Source organism: Loxodonta africana, chromosome X, assembly GCF_030014295.1.
Source record: "Loxodonta africana isolate mLoxAfr1 chromosome X, mLoxAfr1.hap2, whole genome shotgun sequence".
NCBI classification, from domain to species: domain Eukaryota; kingdom Metazoa; phylum Chordata; class Mammalia; order Proboscidea; family Elephantidae; genus Loxodonta; species Loxodonta africana.
In genome coordinates this window covers 139443732-139459912 of record NC_087369.1, presented here as the reverse complement: position 1 = coordinate 139459912, position 16181 = coordinate 139443732, and the positions used below count along the sequence as shown (strand labels likewise).

Genomic DNA, 16181 nt, shown 5'->3' with positions numbered 1-16181 from the left:
ATTTTAAGTTAAAATATATTGGAAGTTTAAAAAAAAATCACGTGACTGACTTATTAAGTACACTCAAATTGAGGGCCCTGATTCAAGGAGAGCCTTTAGGCCAAAAAAAGTCATAACATAAAACCAAGGAGCACGAGGCTTCATTTTTCTGATCCACCACCACCCCCTTCTCTGTTAGAGCCAAGTGGGAGCAAGAAGTAGACTACCCTATCTTGTCACAGTCTTTCATCAACTACTGTTAGTATAATAGAACCTAAAGATGGCTATTTGCCCTGTCTACTCCATAAAAGGACAATATCAATGAGGTCTTCTGAATTTTATTCATTTATAATGTTTCTCTTTGTATAAATAAGAAAAGTATCTGTGTGAGTTGCTCTTTCCAGTTTTCTTGGGCCCACTGTTTTTGTAGGACATGAGATTCTGGTTCTAAGTAAACTCTTGCTTGTAATTCTGCATGTTCCAGCCAGAGGCTGTTTTTAACTCTTCTCCTACTCCACAAACATCCCACTTTCTCTATATGTAATGTTTTGGGGGGGGGGCCTCCTTTTTTTTCTGAAACTAACATCTGTTGTAATAAATTGACATTCCCATATCAACTGATTACGTTAACATATTCATATGCCTGTATAAATAGAGACGGGGTAGCAGTGGATGACAGGAGAAGAGGATTGATGGGAGAGTGATTAAACAATTTAACAAGTTCACTAGTACTTGCACATCATTTGTTCTTTGTACACACAGTAAGCATCGACTTGCAGCACCTAACAACAACAACCAACATGTATAATTACAAAAAGAAAACAGTGGCAGCATTTTCATGACATATTAATACATTTGGCCTTTTAAAATCCTTTAATGGACTGTGGATCTAAGGAAAAACTAAGTCCATCAAAAAGACTAGTGTGTATGTGAGCCTGGTTTTTTGCTGGAGATATAGTTCCTTGGAAACACCACTTTCCTTTGACACCTGTTACAATGGGAAGCTAGGGGAGCCTTAGAGTAGCTGTCACTTAAGTGAAAAAGGAGTCAGTTATTTCTGGCATCTTTCAAAATTATGTCATATAAGACAGTGATCTTCCGTTGAGGTTTGTGTATTGAATAGAAATATGACAGCTCAGATAGTAAGTCAAGCTTTCAAATAATGAAATACCTTATAGAAAATGTGTTAGGTATTTTTTCAAATAAATGTATAATAAAATTACTGAAAGTTATCAAATGTCTCAGCATCCTTGAATAGACTTGGGGCCTTCTTGATTAAGCAGTGCATCACCAGTTGGCACTCTAGGATGCTAGAGTCCATCCCCCCTCTATGGGAACCATCATTGTTCCAAATGTGTTTTTTTTTTTTTTTCCATGCCTAGTCTCTTTCCTAACCTCAAAGACCAAGAAAGTTCCACATCATCCTTTGGAGCTGATTCTGGACTCCAATAGAATCACCTGAGAAAATAAGGATCTCTGGCGAGCTATATGAAGTAACCAATCTGAGTGTAACTCTTAAATCAGAGAGCTTCTTTATTATAAATACCAGGCCACCAGACTACCGAAGTAGATTTTCTAGATTAACCTAAAACCAAAAAAACCTAGTACCATCGAGTCGATTCCAACTCATAGCGATATTTTCTAGATTAGGTGTTGGCAGATTTTTTCTGTAAAGGGCCAGAAAGTACATATTTTCAGCTTTGCAGGCCATATGATTTCTGTCACAACTACTTAAATCTGCCATCGTAGTGCAAACACAGCCATAAAAAATTAATAAATAAATGGGTGTAGTTGTGTTCTAGTAAAGCTTTATTTATGGACACTGAAATTTGAAGTTCATGTAATTTTCACATGTCACGAAATATTATTCTTCTTTTCATCTTTTTCTACTCTTTAAAAATGTAAAAATCATTCTTCCGTCTTAACTTGTAGGTCATGCAAAAACAGGTGGTGGACTGGTTTTGTCTCTCGGGTTGTCGTTTGCTGACCCCTGAGCTATTTTTTCCCAGTTGTCTTGTTCCCACATCTCGTAGACTATGATGGAGCCACTGCTTTGTGGCTCCAGCTCCTTGCCTTGTATCAAACCCTGCCTCTTCCTTCAAAAAAGTTGTTGGTACTTATCTATATTTGACTATCTTGTTAATATGGCCAATAGAAATAAGACTTTTTGTATATATATTAAAAAAAATTAGATACATTCAATTCTACAACTCAATACTGTTTAATTTACTTATAACAATAGCAATTCTACATAGAGAAAGTCTAAAAGTTGACAGTAAAGATTAAGGGATTGGAAAAGCTAAGGGAGATGGATTATTTAGTTGGAATAAGAAAAGTTTAGGAATGACTTTTAAGTAGCTTTTATGGTTACTGGTGGTTGCTAGCCCTCTTGCACTGAGGGGGCTCTGGATGAAAGAGTATACATGGATTCTTAGAAACCCTATTATGAAAAAAATGCAATTAACTCATTGATGGAGGAACAGTATTATCGTTCTACATAAGAAAAAAATACTGTTAATCATGAGGAGTGATTAGCTATTCAATTTCTAGCTCCACTACAAAAAGAATTAGAGTAAATTAGTTGAAATTGCATCAGAACAGACTGAATTAGACATAAGGAAGGACTGTTAGGCTCTAGAAACTTTAAAGTTCAAGGCAGAGTCCGGCATTAAGAGAAGTATAGAACTGTAGTGAAACCTGTCATTGGCATCAAAGCGGTGATCTCTGGAAGCCTTTTTAACTCCCACCCCTTTGTTTTGATAGGATGTGTGATTAGACTATTTTTTCAGATAAAATCTTCCCATTAATTACTTTTCTGATGCCAAGTACCAGTCAATATGCTTGTCTGTTGGCATTGAGTCAAATCCAGCTCATAGTGACTCTATAAGACAGAGTAGAACTGCCCCGGAGGGTTTTCAAGGAGCACCTGGTGGATTTGAACTGCTAGCATTTTGATTAGCAGCCAAGCTTTTAACCACTGAGCACCAATATGCTAGGTCTTTTATAAGTGGAGAGAGAGATAATAATGTACATTCAGTTGGATTTTGCAAGTCAATTGTGTAAAAGTTATGCCATAGGCAAATGGAAATGAATATTCCTGTCACTGGAAATAGTTAAAAACAGTATTGGGGCATGTGGCAGTTTTAGCTTGTCATTAATTGTGGAAACAGCCTTTATTTTTGGGAAAGATTTTGCAGGATCCTGCTACTTGGTGAAAGTGAGAAGAAACAAAGTTGGTAAGGGTCTGAGCCTGAAGCCAGGAACAAAGCTAACAAGAGAGTAGATCAAAATGAAAATAGTTAACAGCCTTTGAAATAGATTGAAATTCAAAACGAAAGTAAGTAGAAAAGGAAATCAATAAAGCTATATGAGAAGTGGTATAATATGGACGTGGTCTGAGGAAAAATAAGTATTTTGCATAATAAATTTGATGAAGAAATAAAATTATTGACTACAGCAGAAAATTAACCCCTCCCCCCCTTTTTCTTCTCTTTCTTTACCTGTGGTCATGTTATTTTTTTTAAATGGGAAATCTTGTTCAAAGGGTGACTCATCAGTTAGGATTGCATTTGGCTCAAGTAGCCAAAACCTTATTCCAGTGGCTTGTTCAAATAGCTCCACTCAGTAAACTTCTCCTTACATGTCATTGGCTACAAATAGATTATATGTTTACCTCAACTGCAAGGGAGCCTGCTGATTTGAGTTTTGTTTTGAGTTTAGTACATTGCTTCCCTGAGCAGGGTTGTGGTTCTGTTAGTAAGAAAAGAGCAGGGTTGGGGGAGGTAAGAAATTGGGTTAGCAACTGTCAGTGTCTGCAATAAATAGTATGTCCTTTTCAAGTCAATCTAGATTTTGTGCTTTTGACCAGAGACCTCCTAACAGCTCTATTTCTTTCCTACCTTTTAAAAAAGGGTTGCATTTTTCATCTGCCTTTACTGTCATTTTCCTTTTACTGAGGTTATAACAGATTAATTGAAAGGTATTTAAGTAAGTTGAAGTCACTTCTCCAATAATTTCATATTTTGCTGCTAATCATCTTCAGTTTAAGAGCACTGCTGGCTACAGTGGTAGCGGCATGTACAAATTATTGGCTTTAATGTATAAATGTGGAAAAATTATTATCCGTGTCCATTTTGTAGTCTGATATGAAATGAGGCAATGGCCTTATGTCTCTTCAGAACATAAACCAAATTGTGTGCATACCAAAACCAAAAACCCATTGCCGTTGAGTCGACTCCGACGCATAGCGATCCTATAGGACAGAGTAGAACTGCCCCATAGAGTTTCCAAGGAGTGCCTGGTGCATTCGAACTGCTGACCTTTTGGTTAGCAGCCGTAGCTCTTAACCACTACCCCACCAGGGTTTCCTGTGCATGGTAAGCACGCAAAAACTGAATTCCCCACTCTATACCAAAAACCAAAACCAAATCCAGTGGCATCGAGTTGATTCCGACTCATAACGACCCTATAGGACAGATTAGAACTGCCCCATAGAGTTCCCAAGGTGCGCTGGGCAGATTCGAACTGCCGACCCTTTGGTTAACAGCCATAGCTCTTAACCACTACGCCACCAGGGTTTCTCTATTGTGTACATACTTTCATTTTTTAGTCAATTTAAAATTTTGCTTCATATATGTTAATGTTTGCTCCTATACGGTGTGTCAACAGGGGGAGTCCAGAGTTGAGGTTTTCTCCTTCCTATGGTTTTTTTCCATCCTTCCCACATTTTCAGAGCGAAAAAACCCCAAAATGTCAAATTATAAAGATTTAAACAGGTATTAGAAGAAAATAAATCCCAGAGATTTCTTCAGGGACAGAAATGTGTTTATATTATTATATTGTTCCTAGTCTAATGTAATGTATTAATGGCTCATATTATTAATGTAGTCTCAACAATTGCTGTAACATGACCCTTAAATAATTTCTGATACATGTAATAGATATGTTTCATTTATTTGGATATTATTATCGTTCCACCTAAAAGGAAAAATAGTTAATTGCTACATTCGAGATTAAAAATAATTTTTCTTTTCTTTTTTTTTTTTAATAATAGCTACAGTAGAATGCTATAATCCACGAACAAATGAATGGACCTATGTTGCCAAAATGAGTGAGCCCCACTATGGACATGCTGGAACTGTGTATGGAGGAGTAATGTATATTTCAGGTAAACAGTTATCATGTGGGTGCAGTTCATGTGATACATTTAATTATATGGTCATCTTTCCATGTAGTCATTATAGTAATAATCCAGAAAAGTAGATAAGCCAAATATAGTTTATGTTGCGCTTAGAAGGTAATTTTGTTTGTACATTTGCATATGACTGCCCTTGACATTCTACTAGTTCAGAAGACTAGCAGCAAACCAATCCCGCTGTAAACGTATAATTTAGAAGTAATCGAAAGGTGTTCAGATTCTACAAATTGTTTTCACCTCTCCATACTCTCTATATTAATCACCATTCATTTTCACTATAGCAAAAATTAATCCGTTTTGTTCAAAATTTAGCTAAACATCTGTGAGGAATTATATTATTATATAACCTGTAAATTCTACTTGTTGGAAACCCTGGTGGTGTAGTGATTAAGTGCTCCGGCTGCTAACCAAAGGATCGGCAGTTTGAATCTGCCAGGTGCTCCTTGGAAACTCTATGGGCCAGTTCTGCTCTGTCCTATAGGGTCGCTATGAGTCAGAATCAACTCAATGGCACTGGGTTTTTTTTTTTGGTAAGTTCTACTGTGCCCGTAAACATGCTTTTGGTGTACATAATACTATTCATTCTCTCATTTTAGTGCAACCCATAATATAGATGTTTTCCTTTTTCATAGCATTTTAATGGAGGTTCTATGATATCACTGGGTGAATAGTTCTGTGCTGATTACCTGTATTTTGGCTATGTGCAGATACATATTTCTATTTTAAAAATGCTGAAATGTCTACAATTTACTCACTGTATCCCAGTAACAACTTTCATTCTCAAATTATCCTTGGGTAGATTTTAGAAAGGAGTTTTATTTTAATGTAATGATCACCTCTGGTATTAAAAATTTACCTTATTAGGCAGATTCTTACCTTTTGGTTCGGAAACAGTTTACCTTTTACAGCTTTCCCTCCTTTTAAAAGCCTGCCAGTGCCAAGCCAGCAGTTACATTATTAGAGAGCAGAGGTGTTAATATGATGTTTGCGGTCTGAGCACTGCCTTATGAAATCTGTAATCAAGAAGGATCTGGGAAAAGCCTATAGTGTGTGATTGGCAGGGTTCTGGTGTCAAATTCATGAGCAACTACAAGACAGCGGTACTGAAAGAGCCATCCAGGAGATTATATATTCCACTAATTAATGATTTACTTCATCTACCTATTTTATATTTTTGCTGCTATACCATTTTAATGAGAGCTCTGAATTCTCTGGGGGAAAAAAAAATCACATCCAAATTGTTTTACTAGTGCTTTGGCATAAGTAGTATATGTTGCCAAAATGACTTTTCCATTCGAGAGTAGGATAGGAACCATAGCAAATTTTCCAACAACGGAACACTGTTTTGCTTCCTGGGAATTTTGTAAAGTATAGAAATAACATTAAAAGGCCGAAGAAAACATAATGATTGCCACCTGGCCGCAGGATAGTAGAACTTTAAATGATACAACTGAAGAATAGCTTAGTCTTTCCCTTGTCTGTAGACCAGTCTGATACTTTCATTATAGAGACGGAGTTATATGTGATCCAGGAATACACTTTGGAGGTCATATGGACTCAGTAGATCTGCAATGCACTACTGCACATATAAAACTCCACACGTACTTCGCATTCTACTTCTTTAGCTCTTCAAGTGAACATTCTGGTGGCAGATGCCATTACCTACCCTCACCCCACCCACCCAGAACAAACAATTATGGATAGTTTTATAAGCTTGTCCATTTGCATAGCATTTTCAACTTTTTCAAAGCATTTGTATGTATCTCATTTCATAATCACAATCCTAAAGAGATAACTAGAGTAGAAACTCTTATGTGTCAGGTAAGGAAATGGACACCTAGAAGTGCCCTAACGCAGGGCTCAGAATCCAGAGGCTGCCCACTCAAAAGCTAGGAGTAAATGGTTCATTTTAGTTGGGATTTACTGTAGACCCCACTCTGAAAGTGGCCAAAATATATTTTCATTCAGTAAATCCCATGGATCTTCATTTGAGAAAGTAGAAGTAATAATATAAACTATGTTTTAGTTCTTTTAAAGAAGAAATCATTGATTTATTTTTAATCCAGAGAAAGTATTTATAGGAGGCCGATAAATATAAGAAAACTTTTTATTTTGGCTTAAAATAACACAAATTTATTATCTCACAATTTCTGTGGCTCCAGAATCTGGACGCAGTTTAGGTGGGTGTCTCTGCCTCAAGTGTCTCACAAAGCTGCAATCTAGGTGTTAGCCAGGGCTGCGGTCTCATCTGAAGGCTTGACTAAAAGAGGATATGCTTCCAAGCTCGCTCCTGGGTTTATTGGCAGAATTCAGTTTCTCATGGACGTTGAACTGAGCACCTCAGTTTCTTGCTGGCTGTTGGCTGAAGAGCTCCCTTCCTGACACACGGAACGCTCCACAGGGCAGCTCACAACATGGAAGCTGTCTTCCCTCACAGGGTGCAGTTGAGAAGGCAAGAAAGGATGCCACAGTTTTTGTAACCCAGTGTTTCAAGTGATAACCCATGACTTTTGTCAAACTTGCTTCATCTATTGATAAGCTTTAATATGTGGCTAAACAACAACAAAAAAATATGCAGCTAGAAGTTAATTTTCTAGGATAGAGAGCCTTTTACTTAGTTTTGCATTTTTTATAACAATCTGTTGACTTCATGCCTATCCTTTCCATTCTTTAGGAGGAATCACTCATGACACTTTCCAAAAGGAGCTCATGTGCTTTGACCCTGATACTGACAAATGGATCCAAAAGGCACCGATGACCACCGTCCGAGGTCTACACTGCATGTGTACAGTGGGAGAAAGGCTTTATGTCATTGGTGGCAATCACTTCAGAGGAACAAGTGATTACGATGATGTCTTAAGCTGTGAATACTATTCACCTATCCTTGACCAGTGGACCCCAATTGCTGCCATGTTAAGAGGGCAGAGTGATGTTGGGGTCGCTGTCTTTGAAAATAAAATCTATGTGGTTGGTGGGTATTCCTGGAATAATCGCTGCATGGTAGAGATTGTGCAGAAATATGATCCAGATAAAGATGAATGGCATAAGGTGTTTGATCTCCCAGAGTCCCTTGGTGGCATCCGAGCTTGTACACTCACAGTTTTCCCTCCCGAAGAAACCACACCTTCACCTTCTAGAGAGTCCCCTCTTTCTGCACCGTAAGACCATGCCTGAAACTAAGATGCTATAGTCCTGTCTTTGCAATGTGTCATGGATTCTCTTCTTTTTTCCCCTTTAGTAGTATATGTTAGGATTAGCCTCCAGTAATTGATACAGATATCGGGAAAAACAGTGGTGTTGATGTTATTTGTGCTGTTTGTTTGGCTTAGAATGTTTATAAAGTGGTAACACATATTCTGGGTTGTATCCCATAGAAGCTGATGTTTAACATATATATAATAAAAAAAAAACCAAGGTGTTGTCTATAAAATGTTCATTCAGTACTTTATTTTGATGCTGTGTACTGAGTGTGAGATATTTGTCATCTTACATTAGAAAGCCCAATAAGTCACGTTGGAGGTGAACTATAGTAAGTGTACAACTGTGCTCACTAGGCTTCAAAGTAAAAAGTTTTCCTTTCATCTTTAACTGTAAGATGTCAAAGGGAGGCAGCCTACTCCAACAGGAAGCACACAAAAGGTTGCCAACTCGCATGAGCTACCTCCCTCTTTTCATAAAGTATTTTTTGACATATCTGTCAACCCACCTGACTGTGTGGGTGCATTGAGAACATATAAAGTTTCTTAGACACACAGGAGAAATAATAAATATAATTTACCAAGATTAATTAAACAAAACAAAACAAAAAACATGACCCCTCTACCTACAGGCAAGGGGTTGGGCCTTTTAAAGTGTGTATAAATTCAGACACACACATACTGATATGAAATAATGAAATACGCGATTTTTTAAATTGAATGACACTTCAAATAAATGTGAAGTTTTTAAAGAAAAATTTTTCTTCCAAAAAGCAGCTTCCATTAAAACGGGAATTCAGTATGAACATAGAATGGTACAACCATACTGAATTTAGGTGGATAAGGGCTAGAAATTTTGAGCAACTCAATTTGTCACATGACCAAATTTTACCTTCGAAAACTATATTCTGCTCCTTCTCCTTTGCTGTTGAGGTAACTTACATATTGTATGTATTCAATATACTCTTAGTTCATGAGGTTATTTAGCACAACGTGCAGCAGCTTCACCTGGAGAGCTGCCTCTGCTCAGTGAATTCGACGTCCATGTTTTATCTTTTTTTGGTAAATAAAAATCATTCAATGTCATTTTCGTCTGAGACATTGCATTATTATCTCATTCGACTTCCTTTAATTAAATGTCTCTTTTTTTTTTGTTATGGCAAGATTCAAGTGATTGAAACTTAGATCGATGAGCAGCTTGGATGAATGGATATTTCTGACTTTCATTCAGGGAAAAAAAGTTTGACTAGATCTAACCTCATTGATCAGAACTCACTGCTGGTTGTCTTATGAGGGGCTAGTTTGTGGAAAATGCTAATTGGCTCTTCTTCATCCCCATGGAAGAATTGCCAGACATGCCTAAACTATAAGAGCAGTTTAGTTTCTGAGGTTGAGTTTCCTGATCTTCTAGAAGATCCATTTTGGCTAATGAGAAGGGATTGGGTAAAATGACCTCAGATGTGTTCTTGACCTAGGATCCTAAGGGAAGAATGTTTTTGGAAAGGATTATTTGAGAATTATGTTAGGACCATATGCATTCTCTGTCCTACTTTATCTGCAGATGACCAGATTAAGCCCCACCAAAAATTTTGGGGATGTTCCAAAATGACTAGAGTGTCACCGTCTTTCTTCACAAGTGAGTAATCAGCAGCGCAGATGTCACTACCTCTGTCTTGAGTTAAACACCCAGTGGTTTCAGTTCTTTGCTCATAGGCAGAGTGGACTTGGCCATTTCCACATAGATAACACCTGCCTAAAAATGGGGGCACATACAGGATAGAGTAATGATTACACAACAGTCCACTGTGGTTGTTCTTAGTAGGGCAGCTCTCCTCCTAGAAGCAAAGGTTCTTTCCATCTTGTGGCTTCTCCCACCTCCAGGTCCTTGGAGTCCTCTCCATTCCCTCAGCAGAAGAAAATGGAGGATTGCAGGTTTGAGGGCTATAGGGTACAGGCTTGAAAGAGGTATCCATCACGTCTACCCACATTCTGTCAACCAGAAGTCAGTCCGTAGCTACAAATAAATGCAAAAGCAACTGAAAATATATAGCTGTGTTCCCAGAAACAAGAGGGAACAGGGTTGGTGATTAGCTAGCAGTTTGCCACAGGAAATAACAAAAAACATATACAGTTCTGTTTGACAACTTACCTTTTCTGCATCCATGCCATATGTTATTTAGAATAGCAATTAATGTCACACATTACTGCAGGTGCTATTATTAAACAATTCTAACAGCTGGGAAATTGTCACACATTTTCTGCCACAGTGAATTAGCTATTTTTCTTTATAAAAAATATCTGCTAGTCATTGGTTGGCTTTACAATCATTTCTCACTCTTCCTGGTTTCTTGGTCTATTTTAAAAAGGAGTTAGAGAACATCTTTTGCTTTGATTTGGTAATATCTCAAAAGGCTCATAATATTCCTTCATGGTGAAGGTTGCTTAGGTGGGAGGGATGAAAAAAAATCTATTTTGCCTAATTCCATATTTTTAAACAATTCATCCGATAATCAGTTTTTGCCCTAAAAAGTGAAATTATGACCTGAAAATATTCCCTCTTTAAATTACGTTAGAGACTTTTTCTTTTAAATATGTGTAGTGTTTGGGGTTTTCTAAAATATTTTCCTCTTATCAGCCCGTGATAGAGTGCTCCACAGGGTAATTAAGCAGAGTTTTATTTAATTAGTCTGACCATTTGACCTCTATTTTTTTCAAGGGCCCTTGTATCCCCCCGCCCCCGCCCCCACCCCCGGCCCCGGCCCCGGCCCCGGCCCCGGCCCCAGCCCCCAAGAACAGTAAGCTAACTTTCTTGTATGGAAAGTCAACTCTGCCTCTAATTTCGTTCTTGGCTCCCGTGCCTTTTCGTTTTTCATTTTTTGAGTCACTAAATCTCATGTTCGATCCTTTGTACATCAGATAGCTCTCTTGATAGGCAGGAAGGAAAGTAAATGTGAGGCAAGCTTTCAAGGATGAAGTGGATTTTATTTCAAATTGGTCCAATAATGCAGTATTTAGTTATAATTGCAAAAGTAAAAAATATTAAAAAAATTGGAAAATACAAGAAGAGAAAAATGGCACCCATCATCTCCTCCCCCATATCAAGAAACTGTTGCTAAACATATGCGAGTATATTGTTTTTACACAATTATAATTTTAAAACCAGTATACTTTTGTATATACTATATAAAGTATTTTTCAAATCTTTTGAAAGTAGATTGCCCGGCCTTTTCTTCCTAGGTACCCCCAGGACTCGAACTACCAACCTTTCAGTTAGCAACCCAAAAAAAGACCTCTCGATGTCCCAGAGGCTCCAGGCATGGGATATTAGTGGCTCAGTGTCATTAAGCACCCAGGTTTCTTTTGTCTCCTCACTGTTCGAAATATACCTTCCAGTAGCATTCCTAGTTCATATCCGGGGAAAGAGAAAACCTCTCCTCCAATCATGCTGTAAGTCCTCTTCCATCTGATAGAGCCAATTTAGGACATGTGACTAGCCCTGGACCAGCTGCCAGGGGAATGCCATGTGTGGATTGGCTTTGAAGAATCATCTGGTGTGAAATGATTGTTGGGGAATCAACTCCAATACCTTTCTCACTCAGAAATAATGAGAGGAAAACACATTCAGAGAATGAAATTTAACTAATTGGGTTGACTTGCCTCAGTTTGTCCATAATCAGCTTCTGCTTTTTCTAAATTAGTGTTTTTCAAGCTGTGGGCCATAGTCCATTAGTGCATAGGTTCTCAAAGTGTGGTTCAGGCATCCAGGGATTCCTGATACTGGGTTCACAGGATTAAAACCATTTTCATAATAATACTAAGACTTCATTTGCCTTTTCATTATCACTCTCCCACAAGCATACAGTATAATTTTCCAGGGGCTAAATGATACACGATGTCATTGCTCAGCCAGCTAATGGAATATGAGTTTGTATATTCTCATGTTTTTAAAGATTCCCAATTTTCATTTCTAATGAAATAAGCATCAGTAGATGTAACCCACATCAACTAAACCTCTTTGGTGTCCTCAAAAATTCTTAAGCGTGTAAATGAGTCCTGAGACCAAAGCATTCAACTAGCCAAAAGGTTGGCGGTTCAAACCCACCCAGAGGTGCCTCAGAACAGGCCTAGTGACCTGCTTCTGAAGGGTCACAACCTTGAAAACCCTATGGAGCAGTTCTACTCTGCACACATGAGGTTACCATGAGTTGAAATTGACTCCACGGCAACTAATAACAACAAAAATCAATTTTCGTGGGTCACAAACAATATTTTTTACAGAAATGGAACACAAACTACCAGAGTATACTATACATCATAATTTTAAGTATTATTTGGTGTATTTTTCTTTTGTTTTTATATTTACATTGCTCGGTTGCAAAATCAAATATGTCTTAATCTGGGACATGATAAGAAATGGTTGAAAGCCACTGTTCACTGGTCCCTGAGCACGCTCCATGTAACAAAGGCTATCTTTCCACCATTACCCATTACTCAAGCCTTCTGGATTACTTGAAGTGCTGATAGTAAAGAGCAAGGCCCAGAAAGAGATATCACCTGAGGTCTAATTTCTCAGTTCTCATGGCTTATCTGGAAGCCTCCCTATTCCCTGGGTAATTAAAACCCAAGGGCCACAACTACGCACAGGTTCCTTCCTGGCCTTGCAGGAATTTGCGTGATCAAGCACATTAGAAGCAAACACGTAACCCCAGTAGTACCATAAACGGTATCGTCATAGCAGCGGGCTTTTTGATTCCTTACACAAATCTCTTCGTTCTGGCATTTCCCCAAAAGAAGTTTTACTGGACATTAATAAATATGGAATAAAAAAAGGGCCCGGTTGCAAGCTATAGAAACCAAACTCCAACCAGCTTAGGCTAAAAGAAAAAAAAAAAAAATATATATATATATATATATATATATATATATATATATATATATATATATATATATTTGACTGGTAATGGGGCACCTCACATAACCGTCGAAAGACCAGCGCTGCAGCTGGGGTTTGGAAAGAACTGGAGGAAGTCAAGCACTGCCTGCTGTCTATGACTCTGCTTTTCTCTGAGGGGCAGATTCATTGCCTCCTTCCGTAGGTACACCAGCTTCCTTGGCATGGCAGTGACTATGACTGAGAGCTCGCCACACTCACAACTTCCAGCTTTCCCCATCAAAGTGAGAGTGCCTCCCACTCCCCATCATCTGTTAACAGCTCATTGTTGTTCTTACCTGCCAAAACACTGTGGGGAATTGATCCTGGTCTCCCAGGTGGGAGGTGAGAATTCTACCACCGAACCATCAATGTCCCCCCTAACAACTCCAGTAATTGGCTCAGTTTAGATCACATGTTTACCTTTGGCCCAATAAGGAAAGGCCCTGCCAAAGGAACTCAGAGCACTGATATTTAAATGCCAGGAACTCCATCCCTGTGAAGTGATGCTTTTCAAGGGAGTGGAGAAATTATTTTGAGCAAAGCTGTCCCTCAAACTGATGTCTCCAACAGTAGCAAGGTCACACTACACAGTAACCCCACTCATGTACAAAGAAAAACATGTGTGTTTACCTACCAATCAAGGGCCAGATATTTCTAAAGTACCAGCAAAATCTTTCAGGAGAACACATTCCTACTCAAGGGTCAGGAAGTACCTTCCCATCATCAACCTCCCAGCTCCCTAAGGGAGTCCTGCATGTGTACCCAGGCCTGCTTGTGTTCAGAAGGACATCACTAGGGCCAAGGGTGGGAGGCTGTCGGAGGGAGAATTCACACTGTTGCAACTTCTTCCACATTCAGCTTCACTTTACAGCATACAGTCCAGGTTGAGAAGCAAATGTAAAATCACAAAATCTGGCAGAATCTGAGCTAGGATCTCCAAGTATTTGTTTTAGCCTCTGTTTAAAAAGGGAGCCCCCAAGCTGTTAGTTAAGCACAACAAATGTAGGTGGTGAAGCTCCTCCTGGAATACCTGAGAATGTGGCGGTGGAGCAACCAAACACATCTGGGATTTCCTAGCCTAGAACATGTGTTTTCCTGCTCTATGGTAGGAAAGAAGCAGAGGTCTAGTGCCAAAAAGGAAGCTGTGGCTACCATCAGAGAGGAACTCTCCAATCCTAGAACTGTGTCCATGGATGAATTAGAGTGACTGGTGGTCAGAGCACTCAGGAGCAAGTGTCTTGGTGGCTGCAAGAGCTGATAAAGCTGGGACATCTGTGACCTTATATTTGGTGCCTCCTGTCTGTCCTTGGGAAACCCTGGTTGCATAGTGGTTAAGTGCTACGGCTGCTAACCAAAGGGTCGGCAGTTTGAATCCACCAGGTGCTCCTTGGAAACTCTATGGTGCAGTTCTACTCTGTCCTGTAGGGTCGCTATGAGTCGGAATCGACTCGACGGCACTGGGTTTGGGTTTGGTCTGCCCTTGCACTAGAAGTTTTCCCATATTAAATCCTAGCAGTCATTGAAACCCTCATGTAAGTGAGATGATCAGATACTATCCTGCTACAGGATAGTACAGAGTGGTAAGGAAGGTGTGCATAGACTTTCTGATGCATGCTCATAGGTCATAAGTCTCCTTCCCTTTGAGGTTCAGAATAAAATGTTTGGGATAACTAGGTCTTGAAACAGTATCCCTATGTTTTCTTCTAAGGGTTTTACGGCTTTAGCTCTTATATTGAGGTCGTTGATCCAGTTTTAGTTAATTTTCATATTTGGTATGAAGTAGGAGTCTAACGTCATTCTTTTGCCTGTGGAGATCCAGTTGTCCCAGTACCATTTGCTGAAGAGACTATTCTTTCCCCGTTGAATTGTCTTGGCACCTTTGTCAAAAATCAATTGACCATTGATACACAGGTTTATTTCTGGACTCTCAATTCTATTCCATTGGTCTATATGTCTATACTTATACTAGTTACCATACTGTTTTAATTATTGTAGATTTATAGTATGTTTTGAAATCAGTAAGTGTGAGTCCTACTTTGTTCTTCTTTTCAAGATTATTTTGGTAATTCGGGACCCCTTGCAATTCCATATGAATTTGAGGATTGGCTTTTCCATTTCTGCGAAGAAGTCTGCTGAAATTTTGATAGGGATTGTGCTGAATCTATAGATTGCTTCAAATAGTATTAATATATTGACAATATTAAGTCTTCCAATCCATAAACAGGGAATGTCCTTCCATTTATTTAAGTCTTCTTTAATTTCTTTCAGTAACACTTATGGTTTTCAGTGTACAAGTCTTTCACCTCCTTGCTTAAATTTTTTCCCTAGATACTTTATTCATTTAGATGTTATTATAAATGAAATTGTTTTCTTAATTTCCTTTTTGAATTGTTTATTGCTGATATATAGAAACACAACTGATTTTTGCATCTTGATCTTGTACCCTGCAACTTTGCTCAATTCATTTATTAGCTCTAGTAGCTACCTTGTGGATTCTTTGGGATTTTCTATATTTAGAATCATGTCATCTGCAAATATAGTTTTACTTCTTCCTTTCCAATTAGGGTGCCTTTTCTTTCTTATTCTCATGTTGCTGTGTATAGAACTTCCAGTACAATGTGGAATCACCATGACCACCAGTTGCAGTCAAGTCAATTCTGGCTCATTGTGATCGATCCCATGTGTTTCAGAGTAGAACTGGGTTCCATAGAATTTTCAATATTGTGATCTTTTGGAAGTAGATCACCAGGCCTTTCTTCTGAGGTACTTCTGGGTGGATTTGAATCAGCAACCTTTTGGTTAGTAGCTGAGACCTTAACTGTTTGCACTACCCAAGGACTCCCAATGTTGAGGGGTAGTGGTGAAAGTGGGTATC

At 38.6% G+C, this 16181-nt stretch overlaps 1 protein-coding gene across 31 annotated transcripts in view; it reads left to right on the top strand.

Moving 5' to 3' along the window:
• KLHL13 (kelch like family member 13) overlaps positions 1-9478 on the top strand; it is a 171171-nt gene extending 161693 nt beyond the window's left edge. For all 31 annotated transcript variants that reach the window (XM_064278696.1, XM_064278697.1, XM_010594674.2 and 28 more), the window contains 2 exons: positions 5033-5146; positions 7851-9478. In XM_064278696.1, coding sequence (XP_064134766.1) covers positions 5033-5146; positions 7851-8338 — 602 coding nt within the window. In that variant the 3' untranslated portion in view covers positions 8339-9478. The remainder of the gene's footprint in view (positions 1-5032; positions 5147-7850) is intronic.
• Positions 9479-16181: the final 6703 nt, after the last annotated feature.